The sequence below is a fragment of the Misgurnus anguillicaudatus genome, chromosome 15 (assembly GCF_027580225.2).
Source record: "Misgurnus anguillicaudatus chromosome 15, ASM2758022v2, whole genome shotgun sequence".
Lineage (NCBI taxonomy): Eukaryota > Metazoa > Chordata > Actinopteri > Cypriniformes > Cobitidae > Misgurnus > Misgurnus anguillicaudatus.
In genome coordinates this window covers 1,865,646-1,881,307 of record NC_073351.2, presented here as the reverse complement: position 1 = coordinate 1,881,307, position 15,662 = coordinate 1,865,646, and the positions used below count along the sequence as shown (strand labels likewise).

At 36.1% G+C, this 15,662-nt stretch overlaps 1 protein-coding gene and 1 long non-coding RNA gene across 3 annotated transcripts in view; one reads left to right on the top strand and one right to left on the bottom strand.

Annotated features, from left to right (window-relative positions):
• Positions 1-146: 146 nt before the first annotated feature.
• foxf1 (forkhead box F1) lies at positions 147-5,376 on the bottom strand. Its single transcript, XM_055173411.2, has 2 exons — positions 4,157-5,376; positions 147-2,712 (listed from the first exon to the last, which is right to left on the bottom strand). Exons 1-2 carry the CDS (start codon positions 5,136-5,138, stop codon positions 2,549-2,551), a joined length of 1,146 nt encoding a protein of 381 aa, XP_055029386.2. The 5' UTR covers positions 5,139-5,376; the 3' UTR covers positions 147-2,548.
• Positions 5,377-5,861: 485 nt separating this feature from the next.
• The window catches only part of LOC129418634 (uncharacterized), an 84,357-nt gene continuing 74,556 nt past the window's right edge, over positions 5,862-15,662 (top strand). The window contains exon 1 of one of the 2 annotated variants that reach the window (XR_012357611.1): positions 5,862-6,186. This is a non-coding gene — a long non-coding RNA (uncharacterized lncRNA). The remainder of the gene's footprint in view (positions 6,187-15,662) is intronic. The other variant, XR_012357610.1, reaches the window with a different exon arrangement.

Sequence of the window (15,662 nt, the reverse complement as noted above, 5' to 3'; positions counted from 1 at the left end):
GTTTTAAATTTTAAATTGACTTAATAAAAAAAATATATATATATATATATATATATATATATAATATTTGTCGATAAATAATGAGTATAAGTATTATATATTCACAATATATCAAGTGCCTCATTCAAAACGGTCACTACATAATATTTACCGACATGAATGTTTATTAAATTGTTAAATTGTTTTGAAATATAAACAGTAACAGAACGTTGCTTTGACGTTCTCTACAGCGATGTCATATGTGAGCATTTGTTGTTGTTGTTAATCAGAGAACCCTTCAGTCAAAGATTTTTAGAAGAACCATTTCTTTCTCTAATTTTTAATAACCTTTTGTGAAAGAGAAAGTTTCTTAAGACGTTAAAGGTTCCTTATGGAACAATTCAGACAAAATGGTTATTCGACCGTCTTTAGACCGCTTCTATAGGTTTTAGAATAGAGCAGCTTTGAGAATATTTTGGAAGATATGATGTGTCCGCCAGTAGCTTTTTAAGTAACTGCGATTTTTGGCTGAGCTTAAAGGTGTGGGTCAACATTATTTTGCTATAGGCTCCATTGTGTGTTTATGTGTGGCCCCTGAGCTTACTGGTCCTTTGAATATGCAAGTGAGAGTCGGATTGAGTTCGGTTCATGGTCACGGCACTGCGGATCCTTGAGGATGCTCGGCCAATACGTATTTTGACCATATGTTTTCTAATTTAAGCCCAATATAGCTGAACCTACTTGATTGAGTAAATAGTTATGATTCAAACATTTTTTTTATCCGATATATATTGTTGTAAAAATAACAACTCTTAGAGTCTACTAGTTCCCCAGTGTAATTACATTTTATGTAGCAAAACCTTTGTACAATAAATCAGAATAAATACCCCAATCGAAACAATTTTCTGTTATTTCCGTTAAATCAATAAACGTGTAGAATACGACCCGTTTTTTTTTTCATTAAAGAATAATACAGGTGGTATATTTAAAGCTTTTAAACATTTTATCGGCAATATAGTTTCACATACAAACATAAACACGTCAGTATTATTCCTTATATGTGATTATATTTACTACAGTTTGACCTAATATATTTGTCACATTAATATAGTATATAAAAATATAAGTGATTCTTCAGCTTTAATATCTTTCTTTTGTGCACATATAATCACGAAATTTCTAATACGGAATGTTAGTCAGAACATCACTGCAGTCACTCTTTAGCACCATTTGTTCTCTCTTGAAGGATTCTTTTGATCAGTCTCCAATCACATCTTGGCCGCTTACACATTAAATATGAGCAGCTGGAATGCCTGAAATCAATGTTCTCGTGATATTTCATTTGTGTAAGGTGCGGTAGTGTTTATTTTTTTTATAATATATGCAAACATTGTTCTAACAGTTTACACTGCGGCTGACAATAAAAAGAAAGCGTCTTATATGTGAAGTCTCTGCAGGAGACCGAAATATTAATGACAACGAATGCAAGGCAATAATAATAATAAGAAAATCCTTATTAAATTCAATTTCATTCGAAACTTAATTCTAAAGCGCTTTTCACAATTTTGCATTTACAGTAAATGCTTCTTATAACTGACCAATGTTAACTATAATTTCGTTTCTTTATTTATTTGTTATTCTTCGTTCTGTTAAATCGTGGTCACGTTTGTTTAGGTAATGGTTTGCCGAATAACGCTTTAAATGATTAAAAGAGAAAACTATGTGTAATCTAATGATCAAATCCACAAACACCCGTCTTCTTTAGAAAATAATGTTTGAAAAACTTTTGCAAACTCAATGCCATGTTACTTTTTAATTTTCGTAAACGTGTTACATAATATTTAAAGCCATTGGAACAGAAAAAAAACTACTATAAGATATTTCCTACCCATATACAGTTTATACAGTGCTTGATGAATAAGACGTGTCAATATGGATATGTACAACTAAGTAAACACAATCAAAATAACTAGCAGTGCTTATAATAAATCTTCATGTTACATTGGGCAAATATTGCCAATAATGCGATCAATACTGTGGCTGTAACTGTAGCCTAAAAGATAACAATTAGACAACAGAATAAATAAGTTGCGCATTAGGGTTTAAAAGTGCCTTCATTTCCCGTTTTTACTTTGGTATTCACCAACTTATAGTGAAATGAAATGTTTTATTAAAAAACTCCTTGTGAACAACAATGCATGAACATCTCATCATGAATAAACTCGTCTTCGCATCTCAGAGAGCGGTGGTCATCCGCCAGTAGAGTTTAGTACCGAGCTGTTGGAAATCAGATGCTCTGGCCTTGATCTTCTCATCGCAGAGATTTGAGGCTGTAGTTTTTCCACCTAGCCTTTTCTGGAAGTACCTAGCCGGCCTCCTTGGAGTGCTCCTTTATGTTTGTCATTTTTTAAAATAATTCTTCCATTGTCAGCTTTTGAATAGTAATTTACAGCATTTTTTTTAAATCCAAGTCCCTTTCCACAGGAGCCCATGTACAGAGCACTCCACGGTTTTGTTATTGCTCATTGTAAGAGCGTGCTTGAGCAGAGTACTGCATGTTAGAATGCTGTCACATCACGCAGGGTTTGATATCCTGATAGGAGACCTGCTGATGGTGGTAATACGCGCTGCTCCCTGGTGAATGCATCGCTGAAGAGGTCATGGCGTTAAAAGAGAAGACAAACTCCTTTCTGTCACACATGCTCGGAGACTGGGAATGATAGCGCTGAATACCTGCCGAGAGACGTAAAATAACAAAACATTATTACTGAATACTGAGTGCAAATACAAATGTATTTAACTACATTAATTTATTTTATCATGTGTTCCATTTATTTAAAATTTATGCTTGACAGAAATATGTTACCGTCATCTGCCTTTAATTTGTCTTAAGTGTTTATAACAGCAACTATTATTGTTATTATTGTTGTTGTTATTGTTAGCGTCATTATTATTTTATCCCCAAGGCAAAAAGAGGTAAGTAATGTTTTAAAATCTTTTACAGTCTTCAAACCGTAAAGTTTTGTATACAAAATAACATGTGTTTGTTTAATAAAGCATTATAATTGTTAATGTTTTGCTACCTAAAACTACACTTTGAAGTAACTTTTAGAAGAGCAGTTTGGACAAGTAGTTTCTAGAAATTGTGTAAATAAATGTATTTAAAGTTAATTCTATTTTAGTGTAGATATTAGTACCCAAACTATAATATAATATAATATATAATATAATATATGTCGTAACAAAATAATATATTATAAAACATAATGAAATTTGAAAACATTACAAAACATTTGCAACATTAAAAAATAAAATAGTCTTATGACGACACGCATGTTCACAATAAATATAATTTATTCAATCTTTATCTTATGTACACATTAGTTAAAGACAGGCTACCAGTTTTAAATTGAGACTCGTTATTTTTTAAGATGCAGGAACTTCTGTCTTACAGATTACAATTATAGCAAATAGTTGTAGTGAGTGATACTGTCTTATCGTATTAATGTCTTAATGTGAAAGATTGGGAAGTCTAGAGATCTGGGTGGGATCGTATTTAATTGACGGCAAGGCTACTTGCACGCGAATCCCCACGGACACACACTGCTGCGGGGCTCGTGGCAAAGTTTTTTTTTGTGGTGGTCGTTACAGCAGGCTGGTATAACGCTTTAATGCTTGTGTATTTATATGTCACTGTAATGAAGATGTAAGGTATTTTTTTAATACGCACAGATTTGTTGAACAATGCTAATAAAGTCACCAATCGCTCTACAAAACAATTACTTATTTAGTAGGTTATGGACTATTTTTGCTAAGGTAACGGCACAGTAACTTAAATGTTAATAACAAACGTCTGAACAACATAAACGGACAGAAGCGTAAATGTTTGTGATTTCACGTGGTACACTCTCGGAAGAAAATATACAAAATGGTCACTGATGCGGTACCCTTCCAAAATTATGTGAAATTGTATAATTATACTTTCACCTAAAGGATGCATGATAACACCTCAAAGATATATATTGTTATCAATTATACATGTTAGGACCATTTTGAAAGGGTACCGTCCCAGTGAAAGCTTTTGTACTTTTTTGTACTGTGAGAGTGGGTAATATTTAAGTTGGCCTTCAGATGGATTCAGATTTATATAAAGCAGTGTGTGTCTTGAAAACCTTACCTTGAAGGTCGGTGGTACCATGGCCGTTGTGGTGCAGGTAAGACTGTTCCAATGAGTGAGTAGGTAAACTGGGTTGCAGTGGGTTTCCACCGGGGTTGCACGGGGAGAGCGGCTGCTGTTTAATATAAGACCCGCCGTTGTTAAGAGAGGTGGAGGGCGTCGGTGGCCAGGTCGAGGCCGTGCTGGAGTACACGGGATGGGGCTCCATAACTCCCCCGCTGGCGAGAAGCGGCGATGCAGAGCTGTCGTGGTGGGGGTACTCGCTCCCCGAGGATCCTGTGCAACTCCCCATGTAGGAATGTCCACTGTTCGTTGACAGATGTGACATGGAGTGTCCTGCCAAGCCCATTCCTTCCATGTTGCTGGCCAAATGTCCATTCATCATTCCAATTCCACTCTCCAAAGATAAACTGTTTGGAGGACAAGACAGGCCTGCGCTGCCCCCCTGAAAGTTGTAGGACTCGGGTATGTGATTAAATCCCAGCCCGTTCATCATGCTGTACATGGAGGGTTTGAGCGCCTGACATTTGCGCCTGAATCCCCGCGGCCTCCTGCGGAAAGATCCCTCCTCAAACATAAACTCACTGGCTGGGTCGATGGTCCAGTAGTGACCCTTTCCAGGTCTGCCCAAACCCTTCGGTAACTTAATGAAGCACTCGTTTAGAGACAAATTGTGACGTACGGAGTTTTTCCAACCTTGATACGAACCTCGGAAAAACGGGAAGCGGCTCTGAAGAAACTGGTAAATTTCGCTTAGCGTCAGTCGTTTAGTTGGAGAGCTCTGGATGGCCATTACAATGAGTGCAATATAGGAGTACGGAGGCTTTTCCGGGCGGCGAATTCCAGCATTCGTCTTTTTGGTTTTGGCGTTGGTGGAGGAAGACGAGGTTTCCATCACAGGCGTCTGTCCGTGGGGTTTCTCCGACATGGGGCTGCTGTGGGCAGGAGTCTGCACGGAGGGCTGCTGCACTTCAGCCGTCATTCTTCACGCGCGCAAGACAAAATCCGAAATAAACTGCGATTTACGCTGCTCTCATTACAGACAAATTAACTCGTGCTTCGATGGACTTCCTTTTGTTATGCGTAATGGTATTGCGCACTACCCTTGTGATAGTACTACCCACCTTAAAACGAAACACTGACGGGGCAAGAGCTTCATTCGGCTTCGGATCCTGTCTTCTGGTTCTTCTTTGAGGACTTGAGCTTTTACTTATCTGTTTCCATCAGCTTCTCTTGGGCTCTTGAGCATGTGCACGTCAGAGGCGCTCAGGGGCCGCCCAGTGTCCCTCCCACTTTTAACTCTGCTGGGGTGGGCTTTACCAACATCTGCACACACAAGCACAACTAGAGCATTTTAAATACGGTGTGCTTTTGTAGTCTTACAGTTTTAAATGTATTTAATTATTTCGATGCATATTATTGATTTGATTGATGTTTGTTTGTTTTAAAAAATATTTCAAAAACAATATGTTTTATTTTGTAATAAATTAACCTTTTACTACTTGATGATTACCGTATTTTAACTATGTTTTAGTATTTATGGAGTATGTGTAACATTTGCTCTTATCAATAGCGACTTTCAATGTTTCTTATGGAAAATAAAATGAGCAATAAAACAATAACATAAAGAACGTGTTAAATTATTTAAATAAATTCTAAAAAAAAGAAAAAAGAGATACAATACGTTAAGTTATATGAGAGGTCCATTCATCTAAGAAAATCAATAACCGGATAAAAAGCATGTTTAGTTTTTTTTTCAGACAGACAGGAACATGGGCAGGATGTTTATACTGCAGAATGTAAACATTTTCCCCGTTCTTCTTTAAATCAAAAATCAACCAAAAGCTTCGCTAGTGTAGCTAAATTACATTGCGAGTCACGTCTCCATTTTTCTTAAAAAAAAAACAATCTAGAGTTTTCTGATATGTGTCTGAGTTAAAGGATGTAAGCTGTGGGTTGGACTGCGTTCATGGAAATTCATTTGACGACTGCAGTCCACATCAGCTATATCGCTGCATCACCTAATCAAGGCAAGTTTATTCGATACACGAGACATCACGCAGCTACAAAGTTTCTGCTTAAAAAGGGTTTAGCGTCATTTCACACGTCTGACCTGCTGACTGCCTAAATGTGAGCATCATAATGGACAGGACACGAGCCTTTTATCATATCATCAAGCAGCATTCATTCAAATTAAAGTGTCATATTTAATCCAAATAACACACGAGTAAATTGTCCAATACGCATCAGAATGAACAAAACATTGCGATGAGAGATGTTGCTTTATAATATTCTCCGTACTGTCTTTGCTTTATTCCTGGTCTCTTGGTCCTGGTCAGTTAATGTTTCGCGGGCTGGCTTCATTTTTCAGAGGTATGATATTTTACGATAATTTAATGCTTTTTCATTCTAAATGTGTATGTCTTTCAATCTATGCGATAGGATACACATGATGTGAGTGACCATTGCACAGAAGTTATTTGTAGGACAAGGAAAGTAAGGTAGGAAAGTAATAGTACTTCAAGCGACATTTCGAGTCATGTAAAACTTGCATAAAAGCTCAGATGCTAGTCAGTAAATGTGTAAGCTAGAAGAATGTTGTGAGGAATGCTGTGGGTTTTTCTTTTTTGGATTAACTGTATGGGCAGAAACCTTGTCGTAGAAGCGATACAAAATCAGGCATACATAATCTCCACTATCAACTAATACCCTGAAGCTTTAGACCCTGGTGCCGCTAAAAGCAGGAATGTATATTGATAGAGGTATTGTTTTTAATGCTTGGAAAGGGGCCCATACTTTTTTTAGCGCTATGGACCACCCAGCGTGCTCGTTCCTTCTGCATTTAATTATGGTTGATGAGTTCAATTTTAGGGGACCTTTAGCTTCAACACACCTCTTATACTACCCACCTCGCACACTTTCGCTAATGGCATCCCTTCTAAACATAATTTTAAGAAATGCATTCTCATGTCCTCATAGCATGACGTTTTTCATCGATCTGTGATGTAAAACATGGCGAATAGGGCATGTTCAGCGTCACATCTCAAAAGAGGTGTATGTGTATGATTCACGCATTTAAATTTTACAGTAACCCACAGATTCAGCCGCCGAGAATGTGCAAAAAAGCAACTTGTTTTTAAATAACCGCATTAATCACATCTGATATCTCCATGAGAGATCCTTTTAAAGAAAAATACTGAAAATAGGTGTTTTAAAGTAAAGTGTAAAATGGTTTAAAGTAAAACGTATTTGAATTTTTTTTTTTAATTCTTCCAATATTTATAAAATATAAAGTACTTTATTTCCACCTCGTCTGTGTGGTCAACAATTTGGTTACACCTCGAATTATATTATTATTATTAAAAATTTGACATATTTTTCTTTGTCCTATGTTTTTATTGTTAACGTGTTTTCCATGACGTCTTTCAGTAAAATATTTTACACTTATGGAGAGGAAAGACACATTGTTCCATCTCCAGGACATGCCTCATTTTGCATTATGTAATAGATCACCGACACCACAAGCTTTTATTTACATTAGTCCAGAACATTAAACAAGATGCATTATTCTTTATTTTAATTTTACCTGTATAAAAAAATATTGACAGAAAAATATAGTCCGTATAATCAGACACATTTTAAACGCACGGAAAGAATAAATAGTGCATCAAATAGGCCCCTGCATTGTTCAAGTATTTTTTCCAAGTAACTTGAATAAAGTAGATTGAATTAAATAGCCTGCATCGTAAGCATATTGCACACATATAATTTAATTCTGTATAGTGCTATTATATGTCGCAAATAATAACAAAGCTTCTTAATGCAAAAATGTAATATGGGCACAATGATGTTCACAATTTATCTGTGATATTTATTTTTTTACATCATGAATCCATCGTGAGTCCATCATGAATCCACGCCTACCTGTCAGTGTTATGACGACTATTTTTAACTTTTCGTTGTGAAAACAGAGGTCTAATTCTGGCGCACAGTGAACTCCGGAGCTTCACTTAAAGGCTGGACTTGAATTGTTTGAAAGGAAGCGTGACAGACAGATCCGTCAAGGGTTTTGGCTGCATGTAGTTCTATAAGTTCAATGTTAGCCTTCATAATCCAACTTACCCATTTGCGTTGTAGAAAACGATATTTTATATTCCTTTTGTTATTTTATTTTATTTTATTTTATATAATTTATATAATTTTATTTTATTTTATTTTAGAACTGGTTTATGGAAGTAAAACAAAGCAAGTGTTGAACTCTATTATAATATCTGACACGATCTACTGTATCTCTTTGTCTGTCAGGTCTATAACATTGTGTACTGTTTAATGTAATTATGTATTTTAATAAATGGGATACTCACGTCTTCATCCGTAAAGAATGAACTCTTTTTAGATTTTAAAATATCACCAAACAAGATGCTATGGCTGTGGTATTGCCGCATTAAGAAGTTTAAGTGCAAATATTATTTTCTTTTCTTCTTTCATTGTAATTTCTTAATTAATTAAGCTTAATTGTATCGTCATTTTTTAAATACCCGCTAGATATGTTGGTGCTGGACTGGTGTAACCCATAGTCATGTTTTATTGTCATGTTACGTCATAATTTGACTTAAATTAAACCAGTTAATTTACATGAATAAGGTGCTAGGTTAACTTGCGAAACATGCACACTTAAAATATGATTAAAAGGGTTTCTCGTTGCACCTTTTTAACAGGTAGGCTCGACACTTGAAGAAAAATGGTTCATAAATATCTAGACAGATATCTGTATGGTACCAACATGTAAATTTGAGGTACGAATATGCATTCTTTACTGTATATACATGAAAGGTGTAGCCTACTTTTTGAAACCTCTTGTACCTTTATGTGTGGGAGTACGTTTGTACACGTTTCACCGATAACCTAAAATTTGGTTCCGCAGCGAATCTTTCAATTAAAAAGAAGACTAATATTAATTTACTTTCCTTCTAAAAGTTCAACTTGATCCACCAGAATAATAATTTCTGCAATTTAAAGGGTCTGTTAAAGGTTCTACAAAAATTGGGAACCTTTATTTTAGAAGTGTAACAACAGTCATGAGACAACCATTAGCATAACTAATATAGCCTAGACTTTGAATAAAGAAGTTTTTAATTTAATCTTTAATCTTGCTGTCCTACGATTCACATGAGTCAAGCTCCTAAAGTGTTTGTTGCACGCGTCACTGCAATCATATAGCATTGTCATGTAATTAAAAACAGTCTGGATATGGTGTAGGCACCCAGTCCTCATCACTTTCACTCTCCATGTAGGTGGGCGCGTATATTTTTGTTGAACTGCTGTTTATGTGAATGGGTAAGGATGGGATTACACATACAACTCTGATTGCCTTCATTGATTTGAGGCAGTGCTGTAATCAACAAAATCATGGCGGATGGCTTTTTAATTTGCCGGCGAAAACTTGTCAATGGCCCTCTAGGAGAGTTAGCTGCTCCCTAAAGCATCATAAGCAATATATATCTCGTATAGAGGACTCATACAGGTTTGAAGCTTTCTGTTATTGAATGCCGTTTTGTTTGGTTGGAGAGAATTGATTTTTATGGTATAATTGCTATGTTACAGTTTCAGATGATAAGACAGTTTGACTGTTTAAGTTTAGCTGAAGGCTACAATGGCCACTTGCCCCATATTCCTGGTCTAATCATCTACTGATATTTAAAAGGGTGAATGCAGATGTATATAAGGCATTAAGACATTCATTTTTGGATGGAAAAAAAACATGAAAGTGCAGTTTGTTTAGCCTATAGCATTTAAAACAGTCCGAAACGCGCATTGGGATGTGTGGATGTTCACCCACACTGACCTTCAAACAGTCCGTGTTTAAGAGTTTATGATGGGGATCCAATACAATACAATACTATTAAATGTTATTTTAGCTTGTTTTAATATTTAATGTTTCAGCGGTCAACAATAACAATTTTAATTCTTACTTAATAATGCATGCGTGTGTTGTACAGTAGCCTACCTGCTTTCGTTTATACAGGAAAAGATTTTGTGAGGAGTATTTAAACAAGTTCAGCATCAGTCCGCAACAGATCTAATCTAACCGCTGGTTTATTTAGTTAGGTCAAAAGTGAAATGTGTGTGCGTGCGTTTGTGTGTGTCCATTCATGTTTGTGTTTATGTGTGTTCACCCCTTTTACTGTTGGGTTTGACAGGAAGTGATGATATGATGATGATATGACAGTCGCTCATAAACTCATAGAAGACTGAAACAACACAGCACAACAACTGTCAAATAAATAAATAAATAAATACATACAAAACATAAAAACTGATTTTACGCGGTGCATGCATATTCTGTTCTTCTTGTTCAGTTGGTAAAGCATTGCATCACAACTGTGGGTTGGATCCCACGGGACACACATACTGATACAAATATAGCTTAAATGCACAAGTCGCTTTGGATTAAAGGAGATGTAATGTAAAATAAAAAAGCTTTGCTTTGTCCTTTTGAATGCTTAAAGACACATAATATATAATAACTTATTTATGAACAGCTTAATTAATATAGTTTAATATACACCAGCTTTTACAGATTGCATCTCCAAGTCTTTTCAAAGTACATAATTTTATGGAATTAGTTCATTCAATTGCTTAAAGTTCTAATATAACAGTGTGACATTAAATACTTAAATTAATGGTTTTTACATTCTACATTTAAAGTTGTAATCAATAGTTTTTAACAATATACAATAATATTATTATAATTTGATATGTAATGTGAATGGTTTGTTCCATTTTTTAAAAATCCATGTCTGAATGTATATGCAGTATAATGACCTAAAAATGTAATCGACTTTTATTTATTGGTGCAACTATGAAGCTCTGTCTAAATATGTTTTAGCTTTGATTAAAAATGTAATAATAAAAATATATATATTTTTAAATCTTCAATTGAGACAGGAGAACAAGGTTTTTGTGTATGTGTATGCATTTTTTTAACTCTTCTAAATTATGTTCTTAGCCAGGTATTATATATAAAAACAGGAATTGCTGCTCAGTATAATAGGGGTCGATGTTCTCATGGTCGCCATTCTTCTAGCAGAATTCTCTGCGGCTGCTTTCTGTCAAAATTCTTCTCTCTACTCTAATGATAATTGAGTGGCACGGAGAGAAAACACTAAGTATCATTGCAATCTATCCTCTGGCTAGAATACCAGAGAAACCACTATAAAATTGGCATTTTCTCTCGCACGCACTGAAGAGAGCCAGTGGTGGGCAGACATGGGCTGCTGTGGACCTTTGGATCTGCACACATGGCAGTCGGCAGGGTCTTCCTCTTATGTTGGCATTTGTGTTCTCTCAAAGCTTCCTGGAATAAAACAAAACTCCATCCTTGGGTATACACTGTGCATCAATTAACAAACTAAGAGAGAGAGAGAGAGAGAGAGAGAGAGAGAGAGAGAGAAGAAAGAGAGTGTGATTCAAGTTTGATGAGTACATACAGTATTGGGAACCAGTCTTGCATGCGTTTTGTATTTGTATAATCTGGTGGCTTCTCTCTTTTGCGCTCTCTTGTTTCTTTATGTTGAGGGGAATATTAATAAGTACATATGTGTGAGCACCAACTCCAAGTTGGTTAGTGTCAGTGAACCTTTGGAGCTGAAAACTGGCTTTTACAGTTATTTTAAACGAGCCACCTACAGACTAACCACGAACTGAACATGATGACGTTATCTGAGAGATGAAAGTGCATTTAGCTTTGGGGTTAGTGCTGTAATTTCCTATTGTGGCATGGATTCTTTTGCTACAAATAAGCTTGACAACATGATAGTCAAGCAGATTCTGCACAAATAGTTTTGAACCTGAGGGCATTTCCCCATGCTCTGTGGGAACCAATAACTGAAGGGTTGGGAATGAAAATTTGAGGAATGCCTCGGCAGGGTAATGCAACACGGCCCATAATGCCCGTGTGCTCTGCTGCGGAAGAGCAGGGTGGGAAAAAGAGCTGCAAGCGTTTCCTGCTCACAGGGGGTCTCAGTCATGCAAACTGGCATTGTGTGACACATAGATCGCCAAGAGCGAGATGGCAAGAACCGAGCGGCAATACGCCCTAATGAGCATTGCCAATGACTCACCAAACTGTGGGAAACCCAATGCTGTGGGAGATTTATAATTGTTGTTGCAAAAAAGTTATTTAAATTAATCTTTGATAATGTTTGTTTATGTCAATACAGTTATTCATGTTAGTTCATGGTTTATGTCAATACAGTTATTCATGTCAGTTCATGGTTAATAGAGTCCGTAAGTTGCCCACCAAAGCACATTCTATTAATATTTAATATTTATTTATTACATATGTTATATTAGCTTGCAGTGGCAGCTGGTCAATAGGGGCGCTGCCCCGCTAAAGTTGGTCAGAGAAGAAAACTACTTTAACATGTTACCAAAAAGTTATATATATAGTGCAAATTAATACAAAATAAAATCATTTAGTTGAACTATTTCACTGTTAGTCAAGTTATAATTTATTAAAAAATTTATTCATTGTGTGTGTGTCTCATGTGTTTGTGTCTAGGGTGCCACCCAAACGAGTGTGTATGTAGGTCAGTAAATTTGTTAAAAGCATGTGACTTGGGCTGAGCTCTAATTGGCTTGTTTCAGATCTGCCTTGGGATGCACCCCAAACCAGAGATGGGGACTCGAGTTCGAGACTCGGACTTCAGTGCGACTTAAGTCGCACACACAGTGACTTCAGACTCGACTTGAGACTCGTCCTCAAAGACTTCAGACTCGACTCGGACTCGAGCCGCGCGACTCGTGAACAATGTTTATTTTTAGGAAACGGCCACGAACATACATGTCGACTGCACCAGCCGCTGCTTTGCCATTCATCTGAAGCTTTGGGTAGTGCTGTGAAGGATCCGCGGTGCGGCTCGCATGCGATTCGCGGATTAATATGCAATTCAAATAGGGAAAGTTTATCATTAACGTGGTTCTAAGGCTTGCAATTGTTTAAATGGTTAAACATTTTAACCGCAAAAAGGTGGTCAAGTGCTCCAGCACTCAAAAAAATTGTTGGTTCATTCAACATAATTGAATTAAGAAAAACTTTTCCACGAAATTAGTTTAGGCTTGTACAACAAGAATACAATAAGTTAATTTAAACAAATAATCTGATCTTTTGTTGCACCAACTTAATAAATATATTTTCAATATCTTGTTCAAAAAACTTAATTCAGTTAAGGAAAACTTTTCCACGCAATTAATTCTGGTCTGTTCAACAAAGACAAAACAAGTTCATTCAAGCATAAAAGTCTAGTTATCCCAATTGGCAGTTTCTATATAATAATAATTAGCATAAGCACACGTTAGCATGCTAATGACACATTGGATGAACATGTGAGAAGAGTTTGATCTTCAAACAGGCATTAACACAGTTAAAGAAATACATACGTCACATCTACAACTTAACCACAAGTGCCACTCTTCTGCACGATGGTAACCAAACAATTTGTAAAAATATAACACAAACTCTTCTAAATCAATAAGATAAACCAACATTAAACACTAAAGTCTTTCTCTTTACCTTAAAATGCATAAAATAACAATTAATTAAAAAAATTACTCTCCAAAGGCAGTTGCATGCAAAGCATGCTGGGAAATACAGATTCACGGCCCAGTAAGTAATAGCAACAAAAATCATTAATGTGGTCCCAATATAAAATGATTAAGTTCATGTAATTTTTTTTAATTTAAGCAGATTGAAAATTATAAAAATAGGTTGAGACAAAAAAATTAAAAAAATGTGTTGTGTTAACTTGTTTCATTTAAGTAAATTAGACAAGGTGCAAAAATATTTTTTTGAGTGTGCAGGTCCAGAGTTGCGCTACTTTGTGTCATACTGTAGTCCATTAACATACATTTGCTGAATAGAGCAATGAAAAACAACGTAACGTTTATATGTGAAGCGACTGCTGCATCTTCTTCCTGAAGCACTGTTTGGAATTCGCCCTCCGCCTATGTTTGAGCATGCGTTTAAGTGCCCTCAGTAGTGCACATACAGAGAGAAGTGTTTCAAAAGTTAAGCCAACATAAAATCTTTCTTTTCTTAACAGGGCACACACAAAAGGATCTCACAGTATTCTTTTTCTAATAAAAACATTTTTGTTTATGTCTTAAGAAACCAGTCAGAAACCAGTCTGGACTTATTTGTTCTTAAAGAGACAGTAACCTCAATTAACCTACTGAAGTCTGTGTCATTTATGTTAATCAAACAACCCAAGACAAACAGAAAATGACTTCTTTTGCTCTAAAAATAATAATAATAATATTTAGTTTGTACAATAACGACAGTGTTATTATCCATTTAATTTAATTTCTGTACCTAATGCTTATTTTAGACCTTACTTAATGTGCAACTTTGTATTTTTTTATAAATGTTTATAATTTCTTTGTTATTAGAGTTTTATTTGTTACAACGAGACTTGAGACTTGACTTGGACTCGAGCCCAGAGACTTCAGACTGTCTTGGACTCGAGCTCAAAGACTTCAGACTTGACTCAGACTCGAGCTCAGAGACTTGTGAGCATCTCTGCCTCAAACCCTCCCACTTTTGTTGTTAGCAAACAGCGGTGGCCGGTGACTTATTTTTTCTAGGGCGCTTATGCGAAGTTCATCACAACGTGTGTAGCCCATAATGTGTGTGGTTCCTTTTTTCAAAATATGTGTTCTGTGCTTTGAGAGATCCTGTGTGCATCACATGTCATGCCAAAATAAGTGCTTGCTGCAGATGCGTCTAAAGGGTTTATGATAAAAGAGACGCTCGCATTTTCCAGATACTCGCATAATCTCACGCATAATAAAAGTTTACTGTTAAAGGAGTGTCTTGCATGTATTTTGTGAACGTGAGCGTCTCTTTTATCATAAACGGTGTGCAGCTGGCACTTATTTTGACAAAACACGTGATGCATACAGGATCTCTTGACATGCAGAACACATATTTTGGAAAGGGAACCACACCCATGACACTCCGAACACTTTGTTTTGAAGTAGCGCCCCTTGGATGAGCAGTCACGAGCCGTCACTGTTAGCAAATCAATATTGTTTTATATGTCATGTGATAGGATCGTTCTTAGAGTCTCATAACCGCGTTGCAGACTGCCATGTAACAGATAATTACAGTACTGATCAGTGAAAGAAAATATGATTTTATCTTTACAAAATTACCCTTTACAAGGCGTTCAGTTGAAGAATAAATAAAGGATTAAGGAGTTTGGACCAGATTGGGCAGCAGGAAGTGATTGAAGTCTAGTTTACAGTCTGTGTGCTTTTCCAGCACTTATGGCAAATAGAGTTGGCTAACGTTAGCTGGATGCTGTGTAAGTCGTGCTTTTTATTGTTTTCCATGTTTGCTGTTTGAAAGTCTGCATGATAGACTGTACAAAATTTTGTGCCGCATTTGAGCAGCCTTTGCGTGGATATGATGCTTAGATAATCCGGTATATTCTGTGGCTTGGTC

Coding starts and splice junctions, on each gene's coding strand:
- foxf1 (XM_055173411.2), bottom strand. CDS start 5,138: ATGACGGCTGAAGTGCAGCAGCCCTCCGTGCAGACTCCTGCCCACAGC. Junction 2,713..4,156: donor TGGTACCACCGACCTTCAAG/GTAAGGTTTTCA, acceptor GTCTCTCGGCAG/GTATTCAGCGCTATCATTCC.